The sequence below is a fragment of the Calonectris borealis genome, chromosome 4, assembly GCF_964195595.1.
Source record: "Calonectris borealis chromosome 4, bCalBor7.hap1.2, whole genome shotgun sequence".
Lineage (NCBI taxonomy): Eukaryota > Metazoa > Chordata > Aves > Procellariiformes > Procellariidae > Calonectris > Calonectris borealis.
In genome coordinates, this window is record NC_134315.1 from 67,536,590 (window position 1) to 67,558,558 (window position 21,969).

The following is a 21,969-nucleotide window of genomic DNA, read 5'->3' on the forward strand; positions in this document are numbered from 1 at the left end:
AATTTAGATCTCCTATAGGGTATGAAGACCAATAGGTAATTCCCACACCTAAAATTCCTTTGCTATAACACTGTAATAAAACTAATACACCAATTGGTATGTTTTATTTCCAATTGTGTTAATCTTTGAAACTGGTAGGAAAAATAGGTTTCTTGTTCTTGGAAGGAAGGTCTGTGAGCATTTAAGCTTTTTCCCATTGACCACAGTGAAGTGACTTTTTCTTTTATGTGACATACTCGAAGTCCTGAGAATACAGGTTATATTGGTCATTCTGTATTTCTTCTCATCTCTGTACAATTGTAAGAATCTAGTTAATTACGTGGGAATTGAGAGGAAGGTTTTATCTCAATTCTGAGTACATAGCCTGGTAATTTGGGGAGCTGTTTGAAAAATAAAGCAATATAATGGTTATGCTATTTGAATAAAACATTTAATATCAAAGCTTTGTTTCTATTCAGTCAATATTGTTACCAAGGAACCACTAATTACTGTGTATCGTGTTAGAGGGGACCCTGACAAATCCATGCAAATCATATGATTTATAATTCATAAATCCCCAATCCCCTGAGAAATGTTGCTCTTGCACTTACACTAATTGAGTACTTATGTTCATTGATCCAGTCCATATAGCACCTTTAGTCCATATGGCAGCCTTTATTGTAGGGCCAGAAACTTCTGTTGTCAAATGTCCCCCGTAGTTGATGGCACTATAATGTTCTCAGAATCTGCTTACTTGGCCCTTTGCTTCATAATCCTTCAGTCCTTCAGCAGTCAATTCTGTCCGAATCAGAGCAATATTTATATCTGTCTCCCCCTGGCTGTAGAGGTACAAAGTCTGCATGGTACAGCATTGCCTTTTGGGGATGGGACTGCCGTGGTTAATCGATCTTACTAGTAAGCTAGTTGTTCTAGAGTAGCTATATAGTATACTGGCTCATATTGGTACTAATATGCATTTGTCCCAGTAGCTGCTCTCAAAAATGGCTCACTTGTAAGAATTAGACAACATAGGTGTTTATTTTTGACTGTGTTAGATATTTTTCTACGTGTAGAGAGTAGAATTTTCTTTTTTTTTACTTTATAATACAGTGGTTGGCAGTAGTTATAAATACCCAGTCTAATAGTTGATATGCTGTTGTTTGTGAATAATCAGCGTACTGGTTAAGGAGATGGAATCCTATGCAAATTTCGTATGCCGAACTGAAAATAAAAGTAGGGGACTAAAGATATATTATGTTTCAGGATAATACTTTGTGCCTGATCATTGTTACCTATTTTTCTAATAATTTTAGCATAGTTTTGTAATGTAGTGTAATTGTAATTGTTATCCAGAAGAATGGCATCACTTAATTCTATCAAAACTGTAGAAAGATAGATGAATGACAAATTAATAATTTACCATCTTTGCATAATACTGTAGCACAGAATACCAGAAGGATTGATGGCAGAAGAGGTTAACAAATTTTAGCGGCTTCCATTAGCTTTTCATTGTCATATGTTTGTGGTGCTGACTGAAATAAGCTTTGTAGGAGATCTCAGTCTAGGGAACTAATTACTTGTGCCGATTGCCATACTGATGAATAGACCCTCATTGTATCATTCCCCTGAAGACGAGGAGCAGTCTGTGATTCACGACTGCATCCTGGCTGATATTTGATAATAATTTTAACAGATAAATGTAGGAAGGCAGAATGATGAAGTGCCTATCCATGCTCTACGACTATCAAAGACACGCACATAGCCAGCTGTGTTCTGCCTTTTTTCTATAATCAGTAATGGAGAATTTTAAGTTATTAATCGACCTTTGAATAAACCCATATTTTCCTGTGTTTTATAATTTTTGTTTGGTTAATTATTCCAAAATCATTGGATTTTATAGTCAAAGCATTCAAATTTTAGCATGATTCTAACACACACAAAGTGTGAAAATAAGATACTGGGGCATTTGATTCCAATACTTCAGTATTTTTCTGAAAGTAAGAAATCGGGAACATGAAGAATAGCACTGCCTTTTCTTTGGTGTTAGAAAAAGGCATAGAATTTTAACGAAGGTAGATGCAAAGACACTCTCCATTTTTGTAAGGTTATTTTCAGTCACAATTTTAATGTCTACAAATGGTGTTTGAGAGTAGGGTTATGCAAATTATTCTGGCTTTTGTTACCATGTTTGTTTGAAACCTTGATTTACCTTAAATAAAACTCATCTCTGCCTTTAGACCTCAAGAATGTAGATACCAAGTATTTTTAACATTGTGATCTCTAAATTAGTTGTGGCTATTCATTTGTCAGTGTTGACAGGTATACTTTCTATTAGCTCCTGGACCAGAAATGGAATATATATGCATTTTCATCTATTGTTTTAATACTAGCTATGTTAACAAACAAAATCAGCATTTTTTAATTTGGGTATACAGGTTTTCAGGCTATCATGGCTATTCTATGCTTCAGGCATTCTCTGTTTGTTTATTTGCTATACCTGAAATTGGCGGGGTTTGTACATTCTCTGGGCTAAAATACTGTTTTACAGTGGCATTCAGTCATGATCATCTAACAAGATAGTAACTGGCACTTATGTATGACCATATTAAAAAGATCTACGTATATTTGGAGCATACAATGGAAAATAAAGAATTTGATATAACCTTTTCTAGATGTAATTTTTTAAAAGTATGCCTTCAATATAGCAATTATTACACATCATAACATGTAGTTTTTAATTAAATGTAAAAACACAACTACATAAACCAGAAATCCAATCTGATTTGCTCGAAAATAGATTGCTGTTTCACTCTTCTGGAATGGTTTATTTAAAAACAGTAAATGGAAAAGAAATGCATTTTCTTGTGTTGTTCTAAGCCTCAGGGGCTAAATGTAATGAATATTTTAAGAGATTATTTTAATTAAATTCCTGCACATCTAAACAGAGTAATATTTTATTATCACATACATAACCATGTAACCGAGGTATTCATTAAAGTTAACACTTTCTGGACCAAGAATTCATGGTATGATTTACTGACCTTGTGCAAAAAGGCACAAATTAGGAAGAAAAATGAAGGGGGACAGACTTTGATTAATATAGGTAATGCTATACCATATTTATAATAGCCTTTTCCCTATTCTGGTTTATAAATGCAGTCACTGAGAAAGGTGCCCTGCTGAGGCTGAAATGAGGCTGAAATCGGAGCACATGCCACTAGAGTGTGGGGAAACTGATCACACTGTCAGCAATTCATTTCAAAATGATGTATTTAGTGCTCATTTCACCTTCCAAGAAAAAAGGGAAAGGAGTTCCTTAGACTGGAAGGTGATATTGTTATTTTCAAGGACATACCTAAGTAAAAGATTGCAGAAAGGGGGGAGGTTAAAAAAAAAAAAAAGGCAAAAGCAGCGCAAACAAGGAGAGCTTTATGCAGAAATTCAGCGCTACCATGCTGTTTGATAATTGCTAACATATGTGGCTCCTCTGTTTCATTGTAGTCGTCCTCGTGAGTTCTGGCGCCTTGACTACTGGGAAGATGACTTGCGGCGCCGGCGACGATTTGTGCGTAACCCCCTTGGATCGACACATCCTGAAGCGACACTAAAAGCAGCCGGAGAACATGGTCAGTGTAAAATCTGCTTCTTGCCAATAGCAGCAGGTTACAGTATGTGGCAGTAAAGACTAGACCTTCATTCCTATAAGGTGCTAGAAAATTGTCCCAAATGCCAAAGGCTTTTGTCATTGCATTTCAGACATGTTCAATACAAAGATAAACTAACCGTTACTTCCTATAAGCAACGTTGGTATTTGTTAAGCCTCTTCATTACATCTTCGTTGAGCTGGCACGTTGTGCATGCTTTGCATACAATGATTACAAATACAGTTCTCACTAAGCAGAAGAAAAGTGGATGCAATTTTGCCATTAATCCCTGGACACACTTTCTTGCGGTAAATTACCTATTTATGCTTTAGTAACTTCAGAATAAGATCTTTCCTATTCAGAAATCCACAGCAATTATTTCAGTTAGCCTTAGCACATATCTGCCTGTCGTTACAGATACATTAAAAGAAAAATAACACTTCTGAAGCTAAACTGTATTCAGACCTTTGCTTATGTTTAAGTCCTCAAGTTTTTCTGCAAGAATTCGATATGGAAGAAATAGTAACAAATGCTGAAATGTAAAGTATTGTTCTAGCAGCAAATGGTAATGATGATTTCTACCTGGTGGTTTTAAAAAAGGAGATCGTACTGTTTAATAGGCTTTTTTTCCCCCCATTTTATTATCAGGGATCACTCAGCTACATGCTGCTATGTCTGTTCTAGAGGAACGTATTTGCAAAGCTAATACTATAATTATTTTGAGAATTCTATAATAAACCAAAAACATAAACAAACGAAAAAACACCCAAAACTAGTGCACTTTGGGTTTTAGTCTAGAATTTTATGTCTTTGCAATCTAATGAAGATACATTGAAAAGGTAGAAAAATCTTTCTTATATTTAAAAATAATTTGCTTATAATTAAAGCTGAGTACCCTTCACCTTGAAGGTACATGTCATGGAATAGAATAATTTAAATGTAGGTCTTTTTTTTTTTCATTTTTAGCCTGTGAATTACTTTGTACATATATGCATACACACACACACACACACACACACACACATATATAATATGTGGAGGCATAAACTTTATGCTAATGTAAAATTATAAAGACTCGTATGAATGTAGAACAACATCACTGTCGTAAAGTTAGTTTCCATCAGGCATCTTAACCTCTTGCACTCAGCCTTAAAGAGCCATTTCTGGAAGAAAATGTCTACAATATGTCAGCTGATATAATGCCAAATGTGACATCAGTCCTCTAAAATAAATGACCGTACAGAGAATAGTCAATAAAGTGATCTGAAAGCAATGTTCGTAGAGCCCTACATCTTCGACTATAGAAAGAGGAACAAGATGTAGAATTAATTAACCCACTTTTTGCTTTGGGGCTTGTTGTTCTTAATACCATGTGTTGTTTCTACGCCATGGACTTTAAGGGCACAACGTTTCTTTCTGTTTAATACTCCATGGATAAACAACAACTGCCCCTCTTTAGTATTATGTTTACTTTAAATTAAATAGATCTTGTCACAGTCTTATGTATTCTACTCATATTTTTGTATTTAATCTTTATATTGTTTATCAAATACTGAAAAAGATCTTTATTTTTACTGCAAAATATTTAGAGCTCCTCCCTATATTTGTGTAACTAATTCTTCCGTAAGTAAACACACGCTAATGCAATTATTCATCATTCATAGCAATGTGATATTTTCACTAATCCATGCTATATTTCAAGAGTTATGTCTCATACTTAGTTTGTAATTGACAGGAGTACAATTTTTGTCAATACAAAAGAAGAGTGAATAAAAGTAGCCCTGTTTCATAGGTAGCTAATAGGCATAGCTGGTAGCTAACCTTGGTAATTTAAATTAATTGTTTTCTGTCTGCCTTTCTGTTCAGAATTTGACATCCTTAATTTCTTGATGTTGTTTTATTGTGAATTTAATTGCATACTGCCTTTGAAATTTGTTGCCATTCTGTTTCTTTATCTATCCAGTGAATATTCTAGTTTATCTTAAGTCATCATTTAATATGATTTCTGAAAATATAGATGATTACTATCTGCCTAAATGAGTACGTATGCAACTGTGTTGCTCCAAGACCTTCCACTGGCAAGGTGTAAAATAGATGACCAAAGTACAAATTCAAGTTCAACTGGAAACTACATATAATTTATAGGAATACAAAGGTTGTTGGTTTTCTTATGGTTTTGTTTTGCGTTTGTTTTTTTTGGTGTGGTGTTTTTGTTTGTTTTGTTTTGTTTTGTTTTCTTTAAGTCTCAGAAGGTACAGTTGTCAGAAAGGTCAACTGGAGTGGTCACTTGATTTATTTCTTTCTGAATTGTGTTTATAAACTTTTAATATTAACCAATTTCAGGTCAGAAATTCTAATTCTTTTCAGATTTTTTGGAACCAGACTTTCAGGCCCTGTTTTCGTGATGTAGATATCCTTAGAATTCGCAGAATATTTGTGCCAGTATTTTATGATTTCTTATCAATAATTTATCATTAATTATTCTATTTAAATTAATTTTACATGTCTCTGAAGCAAAAGCATTTTTAAATAATGAATAAAAGGTTCCCTACTGCCTATTTAAGCTTTTCTCAAAACAAAACAAAGCAAAACCAAAACCTGAAATTGGGCATAAGGGATTTTGCCAAAAGGGAGACAGCGGAAAATAACGCATAAATAATGGAAAAGTACTATCACAGTAACCATGCTGGAAAGCATGAATTTTAGCTTTTCATTAGTAGATGCACATTATCAACTGCTTGGTGTCTTTCAAATAAAACCAGATGTATTCTCCACCCTAGAGAGCTCACAGTCTAGGAAAGATCACAATTTGCAGCTGTGAAAATTATTCAGAAACAATCAGAAACCTAGATATTGTTCAGTAAAACCTAGAGAGAAGAACAACAACAACAACAATCAGCTCTGTTGCAGCCTAGTTATGTGTCTTAGTAGCGAGAACCAATCTTTTCCAGGGATTGATTTGATTTGAAGGAGAACCTCTGGTGCAGAGGTGGCAGAATAAATACCTGAAGACTAATGTTCTCTGTTCAGACAATCAATACCAGCCCCATGACTATACTTCTGGCTACCTTCTAGTTAAAAACAAATTTTTTAATTCTGACAATTTAATTGCCATTCCCAAGTTCACATTAACTTGCTTGGGAAAAAAAGGCTTTAGGTAATTTTTCAAAGGGAAAAAGAAAAAAATCCTTCCATTTATAAAAGTCAGTCTAGTAGTGTATTGTGGGGGAAGGAAAAAGAGGTGAAGGTGGTTTGGTAGAAAAAGTTTGGGATGGAAAGAGTTAACTCTTTTCTGTTCTCCCTTTCACCCATTGTTTAGAAATGAAACCAAAATACTTCTGTAGGTGTGAAAGTGCAAAAAATGAGTACTTCAAACCTGTTGGTATTTTTAGACTGACCCCCAAATACAGTATTTTGTGAGAGAATCTTTAGCTGCTAGAAAATACGTTATCAAGCTTTTTAACACGTGATTTGTTGTTTTTTATTGACGTTTGTTAAAAACTTGGGGAGAGGCGGATTAAAACAGTCTGTAGCATTTCCATCAAGGCAATAGGCGGCGTTCAGAGCTGTGTGACTGCAAGGCACTAGCAGCTAATCACCTACAGTACTGCAATCGACTGGTCAGTTTTCTTTGCCTCAACTCAAGGGATGAAAAAGAAGTCTTACAAATAATATTTAAAAAATCTGATGTGAAAGTGGTCATTTTTTCAATTGTTATCTTTTTAAACAAATAGGAAGACTAGAGGGAGGCTTCTGGGAGCCCTTTTTTGAAAAATAGATAGTAAGTGTTTCTTAATGCATCTTTTCCCTGAATTGCTTTTCCTGATACATTTACCAGACATTAAAAAAAAAAAAAGGTAATAGTAAGTATCTTCTGTATCGTGCTTTCCAATACTTTATTTTTCAAACGGCTTTTAAAAATTGTATTTCACATGTAAGGTTAAGTTGTAGACAAACAATTTAAAATAACCTGTCATTCTATGAATGCCTTAAGCTTGTTCAGCAATGTAAGCTTAACTATTATTTTTACACCCAAGTGTTCCAGAGATTTAACTGGAATAAATAAGACTCTCTGCAGATGTAGAGATCTGTTTGCAAAAAGCTACTTGAAGAAACTGCGTCTTATAGAGCAGTTTGGGAAGGATTGCATGGAATTAAACTAATGAATTATAATAATGAAATTGCTGTGCTAGATAAATACTCTGCCAGCGGGCTGTTATGTCCTGTGCAATACATAGGCCATGCCTTGAGGTCTTGGTCTTGAAAAGGTGTATGTAAGTGTATGCTTAGATCTGCAGGATTGGAGCCAGAAGCTCCAGTCACGCCAAGAATAGGCAGGCCTGGCAGAGGGCGGTTTGGATTAGCAGATGACAGAGCAGGGTTTGGGACCTGAAATATGAAATCCAGTATAATATACCTATGCGCATACATGGGAACTGAATACATCACACAATGTTGTGCTCCATCATACGTATCTTTAATCACTAAACATAGAGAACTAGACCGTGGCCTACCTACATAAGTGCATTTATCTACAGAAAACAAGTGAATCCATGTGGAATATATTCAGTTCTATACAGATACTCATGTGAGGGTGTGTGTGTTGGTTGCAGGTGTAGTGCTTTATTCAAGTCAGTATAGAAAAAGCAGATTCTGGCTCAGAGTGTGATGTCGTATTGCCTTCCAGTAGCAGTATCTGCAGACGTGTGGACAGGCTCTGCATCTTCCTGTGCCTGTGTGTATACACATGTTTCATGCATGTCAGGAAATGTGGGTAACTAACATCATATGCAAGGAGATGACAAAAATTTACAAAAATGGACTAAAATAACTTACGGTCTAAAATCTTTTATTGAAAAAGGCAGTTACGTAAGATGCATGTTTTTTAATCAGTATAATATCATTAGTTGGGGAAAGAAATAAAATCTGAGTAAGTGATGAAGATGAGGCAGGAGGTGTATATTTCTGTTATCCAGTCATCTTTGGCTTGGAAGTTGCCGTACCGATTTTATTTTTTCTTAATGGTAGATGAGAAGAAAGACTGAAGGACATACTAGTATTTTGGACAAGTTGTGCGACGTATGATCTTGGCCTCTCAATTCAATCTTAAATGACAATAGGTAGAAGGCTAGTTTGAAATAGCATCTTCAGTATAACACAAATAGATTGTAGTAAAGGAAGCAAAAATGGCAGGTATGTACAGTGCAGATGGGGTTTTTGAAACAACAAATATAGTTTGCCTGTATTAAAAAAAAAAAATTATCTTTAACTTTATCCCTGGGATGGTCTTGTTCTATTTCACTTTTTTTTGATCTTCAAGAGAATGCTGGTAGGCCACTGAGTAACAGTGCATGTGGTGTATATTAGTATACTGTTGGTAATTTTACTGCTGCTAACTTAAAATCCTCAAGGGGGAGTTAATTACAGGAAAACCTTTCTAAATATCAGCTGCATATTTTCCATGACAAGAAGGTTTTCAACTCACATAGAACAACTCCAGAATGTGAGTTATCATTATTTACATGAGCACATTTTAGAAGAAAGTAAAATTTGTGTTTGTACAATGCAGTTAAAGCTTTGCAATAATTTATTTTTAAAGGCTTACTTACAAGTGGCAGTTATTGGTTGGGGAGAAAGGATCATGCATGAATTGCATTTTATTTTGTATGGCGAGTTAAACTTCCTTTTTTTTGTGGGTTTTTTTTCTTCATTTTTGTTTTGGGTTTGGGGTTTTTTTGTTGTTGTTGTTTGGGTTTTTTGTAAGTTCAAGGCCTAAACCAAAACCAGGGTATTTCGTGGTTTGGGGTAGGGTTTTTTTTGTTTGTTTGGGTTTCTTTTTTAGTTTTCACTTAATTGAAAAGTTTATTATTTGCAATTTATGTGCATATATTTACTTAAACAATTTAAACTTTATATATTGCCACTGGGGAATTGCCGCCTTCTGTAAATGTTTGCAGATTAACATATTTTTAAAGTAAGCCAGCGGAACTTCAAATCAAGTATGGCAGCAATCAGAGAAAGCAATGAGCAATGTGTTGAAGTTAGTTGGTCCTGATGTGTTTGGTGAATGTTTTTCAAACACGGCTGTGCCATGGGCATTCTCAATCTATTTTTTAAGAAATAAAATTTTTATTTTCAACTTTAAAAAACGCCAAACAACACATATGCTGCTGGTTTTTGGCTTTTACCACAGCAAGTGGTAACTTAAGTGTAGAGTGAGCGATTGCCTCTTTTTTAAATTTTTTTTTTCTTTTTCTGCTGCAGCTTTGAGCTTGTAATTTAAATAAAAATTATTTCAACCTAGCAGTGCCGAGACGAGGAACACTCCGCGGTGGCAGTGGCACTCCCTTGCCCGGTGCTGGCCTCCCCTGCGGGAGCGGGCCGGGGTGCGCCCGCGGCCGGCCGGGCGGGGGGGTCACTGCTCAGGCACGGCAGCGGCACGTTTGCCTGCCCGGTTACCGTGTGTAGCGTGGAAGATGCGGTCTAGGTAAAACCAGCTTTTTGTTTACTTCTCTTCCACTCCGAAAATTCAGATGTGGGCATAGGAACGTCCCTTGTCAGGACCGGGTACCGCTTCGTTGTGCCTCTTGGAAGCAGGTGCACGCTTTTCTCTGCCTCCGGCCGTGATCCCGTGGCTGATTCCCCCCCCTTCGTCGCCCAGGCTGGTGAGGCGGGGTGCGTGCTTTGCTGCCTCGCGAAACCCACGCATCCTTCCCGGCTGACCGCGTCGCTAACGGGAGCGACAGGGACCCGGGGCTGCAGCTCCAGCGGGGCGGGAGGCCGCCCCTTCGCCTTCCCCGCTCCCGGGGAGCTCAGCCCGCCCTCAGGGGATTTCCTCCTGGGCTGCCGCCGCCTCCCGCTGCCCTGCGCCGCGAAGCCCCTGCCTGCCGCCCCGGGCGGAGCGGAGCTGTGGCCGGGCGCAGCGTACCTCGCTTGTGCCGCCGCGAAGGCGAGCCCCCGGGCCGGCCCCCTCCCCGCCTGCCTCTCCTGCCCTGTTTCCCCCGCTGCTGAGGGTTTGCCGGGCCGAAGCCGGCCGCCGTCGGCCTGTTGCGCTGCCCCCGGTGCCGTCCCGGCGCGGCGGCGGCTCCGCGGATGGCGGCGGGGCGAGCGCGGCCCCCGAGCGGCTCCCGGACCGCCGGGCATCGTCCTGCCGCCGCTGGCCTGCCCGGGCGTCCTCCGCCTTGTCTCCCTGGGGCGTGCTCGGTTTCGTCGCGGCGGTGGTCCCCTGCCTGACCGGGGAACCGTCTCCGCTTGCTGCTGCTGCTGCTGCCAGGGCAAACCGGTGCTTGAACCCTGGGTTTGAGAGTCAGGTTAACGCACCAGGCGCTCGGGACCTGCTTCCAGTAGGAGAACTCAACTTCCAAAGGAGGGTTGCGGGGGGAAGAGAGTCTGTTGTATCCCTTCCCCCTCTGTCATAAACACTTGAAGTAGAGTTAAACGCTGCGGATGGCTCTGGATTATTTTGAGCAGGTTTAATAGGATTAAAACTAGATGTGTCCTAACATTAGAGGATTAAGACAGGTACTTCCCACAGCTAGTCCTAAACAGTTTTCTTCCTGAACTTTCATTTAAAAAGAAATTACATTTCTTTGTCACTGTTGCCTCTGAAACCCTGACAGACAGCAATGTCTCTCTCTTCCATTTCAGCTGCTGATGAGGATATACTTGTTAAAGGAAAACAGTCCATCAAGAGTCAAGTTTTAGGAAATCAGAACTCAGAAAGTGAGATTCTCTTGGAAGGTGACGACGATATCATGTCATTCGTGGAGGAAAGAGAAGTGGAGAACTTAACGGGTAACTTCAGCTATCTGATTTTCTCCTCAGCTTCTTTACTATTTAAGTTCTGATCTCCCCTGCTCTGCAGTGAATCATCTTTTGGGATACACACTGATAAATTGTTCCTTCCCATAACTGGGTCATTAAGATCATTTTCTGTGCACCTCAGATGCTGAGGGTTTACTTGAGGAGAGTTGTGCATTTTCTTTCTCTGGCTTTTATAACCTTCTTGCTTCCACAGTAGATGTCTTTATTCTAGGAAACCTTCCTTAGAGAAAGTAGCTCTGCCTTGAAAAGGGCTTCCTTTTTTTGTTTTTGATCTAATTCCACTCCTCAAATCATTAGACCTGGTGGACAGTTGGGCAAGTTGTCTGTAATTAAAGGCTTTGGAGAGTTTTAATTTTTTCCCGAGTTTATAAAATTGTACGTATTGGTTATTTACTTGGGTTTCAAGGATCTGTACACTCACTGAATTTAACTCCTTTAAACCCTCTGTCATTCCCCCATTGAAGTTCCTTCTCCACAGACCATAGTCTTATTAGACTTCACTTCTTTTTTCTGAGGAAGAAATAGTACTTCAGATCTTTGAACGTAATTAATTTTACTCAGTTGCATGCAACCTTTGCTGACGTTGCAATCTGAGTGGAGTGGGTCCATTTCTGTACAGTTCAAAATGTAAAAACAGAAGTAACCTTCTTGCTTCAGGGTCTGGGAGTTATAAAGAGTCTCCATTGTTACTTGAGGAACGTGGGTTTTACAGGGAAAATGCAAACTTCTCTGTGTTCTTGTGCTTTCTCAACTAGTATCCCATGTACATTTACTTTAGAGAAAAATGTCATTTCTTGGATAATTCTGGTTCCCTGAGAAGCTAGTAGTATAATCTTACATTGATACATATCATACATATGATAATTCAGTGAAATTACTGGAAGTGATTATTTATTGGCAGCTTGCTTATCCCTGAACTGCATTCCACTCTTTTTATTTTTTATAAAAGGAAAGTTAAAAATGCAGCATAATGAAAAAAGGAAAGCTGCGTAGGAAGAGTGAAGTCAAATAAAGTAATAGGAGAATAATGCAATGGCATTTTCTGTATGTGAATCTTTTTTTCCCTTTCTACCACGAGCTTCCTTCTCAACAGCCTTCGACGTGTTTCCTTCTATTATTCATTCATTGGTTCGAGTAATACATTCATACTGTAATAGAGGTGAAAGGGGAGTTTAATTATATAATCTTGACAATGGCAATAGGATTAAGAAGTAATCCTCACTAATAAAGTGGTGTGGGTTAGAAATGAAGTGGAAATTGTCAGGGGTCTTCCACAGGACCTGGACTGCCCCAGCTTCTGCAGCTGTCTGCTTGCCCTGTAATTGAATGTCTGCGAGTGATTGAAAAAATGTTATTTCTCCTCTGGATTACATGCTAATGTACAGAGGGCAAAGGGAGACAGCAAAAGAACACATAGCTGCTTATTTCATCCATTTGTGGGGGTGAGCTTTGGGAAATCATGGCAGTTCCGCAGCTATCTCATGCCCATCTGCAAACACAATGTATTTGTACGTTGGGAATAGAGGGCAAAGCTGCTCTGATCTCAGCAGAGCATCTCTTCTTTTGTCCTAGTGGCACACATTGAGATTGATGTGAGATTAAGGACCATCACCCTCCTAACAATCGATGGAAATGACAATTCATCTGAATTTTTTGTCAGTTATTCTCACGTTGATTACCTGAACGTGTGTACCTCATTTATAGATGCTTTATTAAAACAAAATTGTCTATGTCACTCCCATATCTTCCACTGTTTTACAAAAGTCAGATAATTCTACAGCCAAGTAACTTCATTTCCTTACCTCTTAATCAGCTGGATGACAAACCTAACCTGTTTTCTTTCTGTATGCGTTAGTTTATATAATAGGTTCTGCATTGTCAGATCTATGCTGAACCTATTGTTTTCAGTAGTAGTCTGATTTGTCCCTGTGATAAGCCCTGTGGAGATGTGATTATTCCAATAAAAATTCATTCAGTTGGAAACCAACCCTCCAGCTGTTTACTCCCACAGTCCCCGAGCTACACTAACACTGTATGGAATCCTTGAACAATATTTAACGTGGAATCAAAAGCATCTTTAAAACAGTTTACTTTAGGCTCTATAACATTGTGTAACCTTAACAATAGATTTCTAGCATCCATGAGGGAACACTTTACAGTTGGACAACTTTGAGCCTTGACTGCTATGTTCATCTTTGTGGAAAGCTATCGAAACTCTCCAGTACCTAAAGAACACATCTGACAGTAAGATTTCAAGTGTTCACGTGTGCACTCTCTATATTGCATATAACAAAAGGTATGCAATTCCCAAAGTTTCTCAAAAAGAAAATGCATCTGAGTAAAAACTATATACCGCCATGCTAAAGCTAGCTCTGGCACGTATAATGTATGCATCAGTTTGCAATTGTAGCTGCTTCAATGTTCGGCAGCACAGAGACACTGTAAATCTATTACATATGTTCTTTTCCAGGATAAAAAGAGTTTTGCTTTTTAAGGAAGAGCTATGCTCTTTGCTTTATTTATTTTAATGCTCTAGGCTTGAAAAGCAAATAATTTGCACTCGCGCTCTTTTCTGTTTTGAATATTGTTGGTGTTTTCACTCTTTGGCAGGTCCAGTTGCCCTAAGCACACCAGCTCAGCTTGTGGCACCCTCAGTAGTAGTCAAAGGCACTCTTTCCATCACTCTTTCTGAGCTCTACTTTGAGGTGGATGAAGAAGATCCCAGTTTTAAGAAAATCGACCCGAAGGTAAGAGATCATTGACCCTGAGCTCTGAGAGATGATGACAAATTACCCAAGACCTTTAATTCTTCATTCGACTTCCTTTACCTCTATTGGTCCACAGTGTTCCTGTTTTAATAAGTTTGTGACTGACCATATATGTTACTGAACTTCACATAGGTGACACCTCCTTTCCTTCTCCTTTTTCTCTCCCTCCCACAATTCGACCCTACTTGAATGATAATTAGCTTGCTGCGAATAAAGCTCTAGGGAGGCATCTTAAATAAAGACATTTTGAATCACAGGCCTGTGTGAATACTGGAAAGTTCAACGAGGCTTTTAGCCCAAATGCTTTGTTTTACTTTCCTATTTTTATATAATGCCAGTGTAACATAGCGATAAACTTCCTACACTCGTAAGTTTTCAGTGCTTCTGTATCGTATTATTCTATAACAGATTTACAGGGCCTGTTATTATTTATTGTGCCTAAGCAGAAAACATAATTGCCCTCTTAAAATACGTTTCTGAACTGACTTGCTAATTTCCACAAACTTTATTTGCTCGGAGTTACTTGATTACTAGTGTTTTGTTTAAAATTAGTAACCTTCAGTAAAATTCCTATTTCAAAGGCAGTGTATTGTGCGATTAGCTTAATAAGATTGCACTTGTATATTTTCTACAGTATTACAGCAACAGTTCAAAAGTATGACATGATTGGTAAATATTCTCGCATCCCAATTTAAGCTCTTGGTTTTTGAGGTATCTGCTTAATATTAAACAAGGTGATAGTTTCTTTGTGAAGAGGAAAAAGTCACTGGAAGTAGTAGTGGTTTTCTGCTTGTCTGTAGAGAAATACCTTGTGTATTAAGTGCCAGTTCAGTTCTTTGTTCCTATTGAGTAAATTGCTCTTGTCTGTATTAAAAATGGCATCAGTGGGTCTGAAAGCTGGCATTATCAAATCCTATCAAAGAATAAATTTATTTTCAAAAACAATGCTCTCAAATTCTTAGAACTAGAATTATATACAAGCAATTAACTAGAATTGTGATCTTTATGTGATACCATAAATGAGATTTAACTTTTCTTTTGGTCCTGAAGTATTTTTGAAATATTTTTGAAATTATTTCAAGTATGAGATAGCTCTTAAAATTTGTATATGCTTACTCCTTCCATAGTAAGGAACATTTTTTTGAGAACATTTAATGGTAAAAAAAAGTAAAGACAGTTTGATATGTTACTGTATTGCATTTTCCACCTAAAATGTTCTGCTTTGTATTGCATTAGCATGAGAAATGTCTTACAGATCTGCATTATTCTGCATTGTTGTTTTCCATGTTTAGCACATAGGGCATTTGAGTACAGTTACTAATTCTTACCATTCCTGTTACATGTTTTATGGGGACATTGACATACAACATATATTCGGCTTGCTTTCTTTTTTCCTGTTTTTGAGTATTTGGTAGTGGTTATTTTCTTAACTCTGAGGCGGCATTCTGCTTTGATTTGGCTGTGTCTTTAATTCTGTATCTGAGAGATTTTATTTGGGTTCCTATAAAGGGAGGAGTTGGTTACATGACATACAGGCTACACCTCTTACATTCTGCTTGTGATGCTACTTTAGCTGGAGGTCTTAAAAGAAAAAAAAAAAAAGACCTTTGTAATGTCTCTTGTGAGTTTGGGGGGGGGGCTAAAAATCAAATCTTAGTATTTTTATTTTAAAAAACAAATAAGCTTACAACCAGCTCCCTTTCAAGCATTAACGCCTCCCTGCCCCACCCTCTGCTTAAGTTACTGTACCTTGATAGCGGTGACTAGAGCTGCTGTAGAAAATGCCCCTTGGAAAAAAAAAAAAAATCCTAATCCGCTGTAGCTCAGAAGGCCTGTTTAATTAATGAGGCTTCATCTGTTTGATAAATTTAAGTTCTTTGTATATTTGTCTAAACTACTGAAAAGAAAACATTGTGACAAGTTCCTGAAGAAAAACCTGCCGTAGAGATAGCATCAGCAGCGATAAGATCAGAGTTCATACTCTCACCCCGGGCTGTTTTCAGAAGGAAAGGGTAGCCCCGCGGGCTAAACCCATTTTGCCAGGTGAGCCAGGATCGGCGCCGGGGAAAGCGCTCTGATGACTCTGCAGGAAACTTGTGAAACACGCCCGGGCTTTAATGCCCGGGATGGAAGAGGCTCACGGTAAAGCCGCGCGGCTTTCCCCGGGGGGGGCCGCCTGCCGCTGGGCAGGGTCGCCCCTCCGCCGCCGCGGCTTCGCTGGAAGTTCATTTCCCAGGCTGCTGTCGGACTCGTTAACTTCGTTTTTAACTTAAAGACAAAAGCAACTCAAGTTTGGATGGCTATTTCTTTCCGGATCCGTCCACAAAGAAACGGAAGTAGTCCTTTGGGGCAAGAACTTACATTTTTACCCCCCCCGAAACGACACGAAAACTTGCTCGAATTGCTCCGAGCCGGCTTCGAAATCTTTCGGGCGGCTGGAGCAGTTAATGCTAACGTTTTTAAAGCTTAGAAATGCCTTCCCCATAAAAATCCTGCAAATATTTCTAAGTCGCCCTGAGCAAACTTAAAGCGAAATCGCTACAGCACGAAATACAAGGAATCGGGTAGAGCTTTGCTTTGGGAGAGGGAGCTCGGGCGGGGAAGGAGGTCGGTGGTGCCTGCGCAGAGAACGACCGGGTGTTCATGTAGGATCGGGCGGTTTCCTTACGGGTTGCTTATCTGCTCGTCTGGCTACGCTGCGGTGCGATTTTATGCTGTACTTAAAAATCCGGGGAAAACAAATGTTTGTTTAAAAAAATATCGACCGGTTGCTCTAAAGCGCATTAATTATTCAGGGTAGATCTATACTTCCTTCGTGTCAAAGTCAAATGGATAGCGTGTTCGCTCTGGGAAGCGAAAGCAAATAGCGATGAATTTTTAAAACAAAATCCAAGCGCTTGAGATTTACGGGGGAAAAAAAGGAAAGAAAACTATAAGGAAAAAATTAAAGGTGACGACCGTAGGGTAGGAAACGGCATGCTCTAATTCTGTCCAAATTCTGGCGAGCTGCTGCGCGATGCTCCATATATTCCCAAGATTTAGAGGGGAAGCTTAAAGTCATAGAAATATAGCAGATGTTGTCACATGCTGAACTACAGAATATATAAGATTTTGTTCTTAGATGCACTATTTTTATGGAAACTAGAGGGAAGTTTAGAAGACGTCAGTGAATATGCCAAGCTAAGGCTTCGGCTAGGTGTCGCGTTTAGACTATCTTTACGTCTCGTGTTTCTGTTTCTTTTTAAAATTTTACTTCTGAGGTTCAGAAAGAATCTAGTTGCCTGAATTTAAGAACCATTCACCAAAAGTCAGCGTAAAGTTAAAGTAATATTTTTATTACTATTTGCAACAAGTCAGTTGTGGGGCACATAATCTGACCTTGGCACCGAAATACATTTAACATCAGTAAAACTTTTTTAAAGGGAGATTTGTACATATAGTTAAATAATTTTTCACTTGGTGACAACATTCAGGCAAACAAGAGAGAATAAGAAAAGGACTATACATGGATTGGAAAATGTACCTTTCGGGTTTCGTTTTGAGGTTGCAAAAGTCCGATTGCTTCTCTTTTTGTGACTTTTTAAAAATTCACATTGGAGGACAGGAGGAGAGGCTCTTCCCTTCTTCCGTGCAAGGCGGTGAGAGTTTATGCCGGGAAAACCGTCTGCAAGTTTTTAAACGCCGAGCTGCAGGTGGGTGGGGGGTGGCGGGGGCGCGTTTCTTTCGCCGCCTCTTTCCGTCGTCGTTGGCGTTAAATAAAAAGTTTTTAGGCGCTGTTGTTGTTTACGGAGGGCGAGTTTTGTGCGCGGGGGTGTTAACCCTATAGCTTGTCGAGGCTTTTGGGATTGGTGAGGATTTCTCTGGCTAGCCTCCAGGTCTGTTTGGCAGCGCTTTCCAGGGCCGAGTGGGGTTTGCCCTGAAAGAGGTCTAGGTTGGGCAGGAAGTAGTGGGGGCAGCGCCGGCACTGCAGGCAGGAGATGAGCTGCAGGAGGATGCCGTTGAGCCGGTCGCCCAGGCACGCCTCGTCCCAGTCGGTCTCCCGCGGGTGCTTCTCGCACTCGTACAGCAGCAGCGTCTTCATGTGGTAGTTGTTGAGGGGCTGTCCGGGCAGCTCCAGGTGCCGGTCGCGCAGCGTCTTCAGCACCGAGAGGCACTTGTTCCTGCAGCCGCCCATCAGCAGCCGGTTCTCGGCCTCGCCGAACTGCAGCACCCAGGCGTCGCTCTCGGCCGAGCTCTGCTTGCCCGTCAGCGAGTAGCACTCCTTGGAGAGCAGGTTGAAGCCCTCTGCCTTCACCTCCGCCACCCGGTTGGGACCGGGCCAGGGGATGTGGGGCATGGGCCACTGCGCCGCGCTGCGGGGCCAGATCCCGGTGCACTTGAAGGCGGGCGTGATCTGCACCACGTACCGCTCCCGGATGCGGAGCTTCACCTCGCTGGTGTCCGCGATCATCTTCACCACGTCCCGGTAGCTGCACTTGTCCACGGCCTGGGCCACCAGCGTCTGGAAGCGGGAGCGGATCTTGCGGGCGGACAGGTAGCCCGAGGCGGTGATGAACTCCACCCAGAGGGACATGCTGCGCTTGCGGCCGTCGCTCAGCTTGAGCACGGCGCAGCCCGGCAGGGAGCCGTCGTCCACGAAGTTGAAGACGCCCATCTGGTTGAGGTAGAGCACCACCTCGAACTCGGTGGGCGAGATCACCTCCAGCCCCTCGTAGCGGGCGTCGATCTCGCTCAGGGAGCTGATGAAGCGCGGCTCCTGCACCTCCACCTCCTTCAGCACGTCCGACACGACCTTGCACACCTCCCGGATGGTCTTGGCGATGGCCGCCTTGCGGGCCTGGCAGCGCTCCGTGTAGTATTTGTTGAGCTGGTAGACCAGCTTGGCCTGCGCGGCGATCATGTTGGGGCACAGGTCCGGGCTGTACACCGGGCTCTCGCAGTACGTTGAGGGATCCAATGCTTTAGCGGTGGCTGCAGCTTTGCGGAGGGCACCAGCCAAATCGCAGACCCCCACCCCCTCCGGGAAGAAGGCGGCAGCGGCGCGCCAGGGAGAGCAATTAAAAAAAAACGGGGAGGACGACGAAGCACAAAGGAGCGAAGCCCGGCTCTGCCCCGGCGAGGAGGAGGAGGAGTGCGAGCCGCAGGCGCGCGGGGCGGTGCGGGCTGGGCGGCGGCGGTGGTGCCGGTGCCGGAGCGGCGGGCAGCCCCCGCGGGCTCCCGGAGCGCAAAGTTTTGGGTGGCGGTGGGGGCAGGGAGGTCTGCGCTGCCTCTGCGCTCAGGCGCCCACCCCCCCGCGCAGCGACAAAAATGCTGTTTCAATAGTTCATGAAAAAAACCCCGAACAAACTTCCCCAGGACTCGCAGAAGGTCCCCGCAGAAAAGCCGGTCGGCGGCGAAGTTTAAAACCGCACACGATACGAGAGGAGGAGAAGAATGCGAGCAATGCCCAGAGCGGAAGAGTGAACTCTCTGTCTGTCTGTCTGTCTGCCTGCCTCTCTCTCTTTCAGTCCGTGGCACCGCCAGAGATGTGCATGAGTTTGGCTGCCGCTCTCTCAGACTGTCAGGGGGTGTTGTTGATTTCCCTTTTCCTGCTGGAGGCGTTGTCTGAACCCGGCTCTGTGGCTTTCGCTATCTTTACGCGCAGACGTGTGCACTTGGTCTGTGATCTCTCATTCCTGTCCTGCAGCTCTATATAGATTGTTTTGAGATATATATATATATATAGGTTGGTTCTTTTTTTTTTCTTTGCACAGACTGTGTTTTATCCTGAGCGGGAGGAGGGCGTAGCTGCTGTGCCCGGGATGGCTTCTCCTCCCCCTCCCCACCCCTGGAAGTGCGCGCCGAGGCTCTCACTTTCTGCGCCTCTCCTCCTCCTCCGCCGTGTGCCCGTCTCTCTCCGGCGGTGCCGGCGGGCCCTGTAGTTTATGAATGGGGCCGGGGCCCGGGCGGGGGGCGGAGCCCCGCCTCCTACAATCGCCGCCGAGCTGTCAGCGGCGCGGCCAATCGCGGCGGGCGGCGGGCACGGCCGGCGCGGGAGCGCGCACACGCGCCCGCGCGCTCCCCCCGCCTCCTCCCCGGCTGCGGCGGCGGGGCAGGGGCGCCCCGTCCGCTCCGTGCTGGGGTTGACCGGCCTTAAAGCTGGGGCGGGAGGGGGGAGCCGGGGGGTGCGCGGGGCTGTGAGCGTCCCGCCGCCCGGCGAGGGGTGGGAAAAAGCTGCAACTTTGCCGTGGCGGCCGGGTGAAGGGCGAGGGGAGCTCGCTGCTCCCTCCGCTTGCTGCGAGGAGACCCAGCGGTGGTGCCGGTGTGCGAGGGGAAGGGGGGAGAGGCGTGCCGATGCTTCACCGCAGGCGTAAATCTTCGTTCGCTAATGCCGGGCTGCAGCAGTGAAAGTGAGACCGTCACTGGAGCAGAATTGCACACCTTGTTTTACTGCCCTCAGTCAGTGCCGTAGTCGCGTTAATTTAGATAAATCTCGTGCCATAAAGTTCTGTTCGACCTCCTAAAGCGTGAGATTGAGTTATTCGAAGAGGAAACGATGTTTTATGCAAGTTTGTGTTAATAAGAATATTGAATGATTTGGACGTAAAACTGTAGTTATGTGATGTCAGTTCGGACAGAGCAGCTCGCTTGCACTGCTGTAGCCCCCCGGGCGGTACCTGCTGCAAAACCATAAGAAGTGTTTCTCCTGCGGGGCTTAGGCCGGCGGGAGGACAGTGTCCACATCTTCCGTGCTCGGGCCAAGGATGCCTGTTTCCGCCGCGGCTTCGCCCTCCCCTGGGCCGTGCAGCCCCGCAGCGGGCGCCGGCGGGCGTGCCCAGTGCGCCGGGGCTGCGGGGCGAACCGAGCGGGCGGCGCGGCCGAGCCCGCCGCGGTTCCCTGCTGCGCGGGGGCGGCTCTCGCAGCCCGGCTGGCCGCCGTGGGACCCCGGCCGGCGCGGCCGGGGCCGTTCACACGCGATGCGCTCCTCCTTGCGGAGCCTGGGTTTAACCAGCTCGCAGCGGTTGGGCTCGGTTTCTTGTTCTTTCCTCCTTTCGCTGCAGCTGGCTGATTTTAATAAAGAAAATATCGCCGTCTGTTTTCCGTGTGCATTTAAATTAGAAACATGTCTTGTGCCGACCGTACTACTGCGCGCTGGAAGAAGTAAGTACGGCCGTGCCCGGCGCCGGGTCTGGTGGGGCTCCCTTCTCCCCGAGGAGAGGATCGGCTCGTTGTTTCCCCCGGTGCCGCCGGGGCAGTCTGCGCCCGGGGGTGGGTGGGGGCCCTCTGCCTCCGCCGACGCTCGGCGGGCCGCGATGCCCGGTGCTCGGCGGGGCCCGGGCGGGCGGCGGTGTCAGGTGTCTCCGCCGGGCCCGGCCTCGTCAGGAGGGAGACGAGCCCAGGGAAGGCTCCGAGGAGAGCAACTTCAAAGGCGGGGGGTGGACAGGCTGCGGTGAGGGACGAGCCGCTGGCTCGCAAAGGCGCTAGCACCGCTGCGCACACGGTCTCTAGGCGTCCCGGGGATGCGCGGGCTGGAGCGGGGCTCTCCGCCCCGGGGCGCGGGTAAGTGCCCGCGGACCTGCCCCCTCCCTGGGGCCGCGGCCGGACCCGCTCGAGGCGGTCAGAGGTCCCTTCGGACGGCAGCACCGGGCGGGCATCGTTGTGCTTCGCCTTCCCGGAGCGTCTCTTCGGGGCTCGGCTGGCCGGGCGGAGCTGCGAGGGTCCTGCGCCTCGTCTCCGGACGCCCCCCGGCAAGTGGGAGAGTTAGTTAGGGCTAG

At 43.5% G+C, this 21,969-nt stretch overlaps 2 protein-coding genes across 3 annotated transcripts in view; one reads left to right on the forward strand and one right to left on the reverse strand.

Annotated features, from left to right (window-relative positions):
* The window catches only part of LRBA (LPS responsive beige-like anchor protein), a 420,317-nt gene that overhangs the window by 214,614 nt on the left and 183,734 nt on the right, over window positions 1-21,969 (forward strand). For both annotated transcript variants that reach the window (XM_075149993.1, XM_075149994.1), the window contains 3 exons: window positions 3,481-3,605; window positions 11,271-11,417; window positions 14,058-14,194. In XM_075149993.1, coding sequence (XP_075006094.1) covers window positions 3,481-3,605; window positions 11,271-11,417; window positions 14,058-14,194 — 409 coding nt within the window. The remainder of the gene's footprint in view (window positions 1-3,480; window positions 3,606-11,270; window positions 11,418-14,057; window positions 14,195-21,969) is intronic.
* On the reverse strand, window positions 17,945-20,205 carry MAB21L2 (mab-21 like 2). The gene has a single exon (XM_075149992.1). It carries the CDS (start codon window positions 19,113-19,115, stop codon window positions 18,036-18,038), a length of 1,080 nt encoding a protein of 359 aa, XP_075006093.1. The 5' UTR covers window positions 19,116-20,205; the 3' UTR covers window positions 17,945-18,035.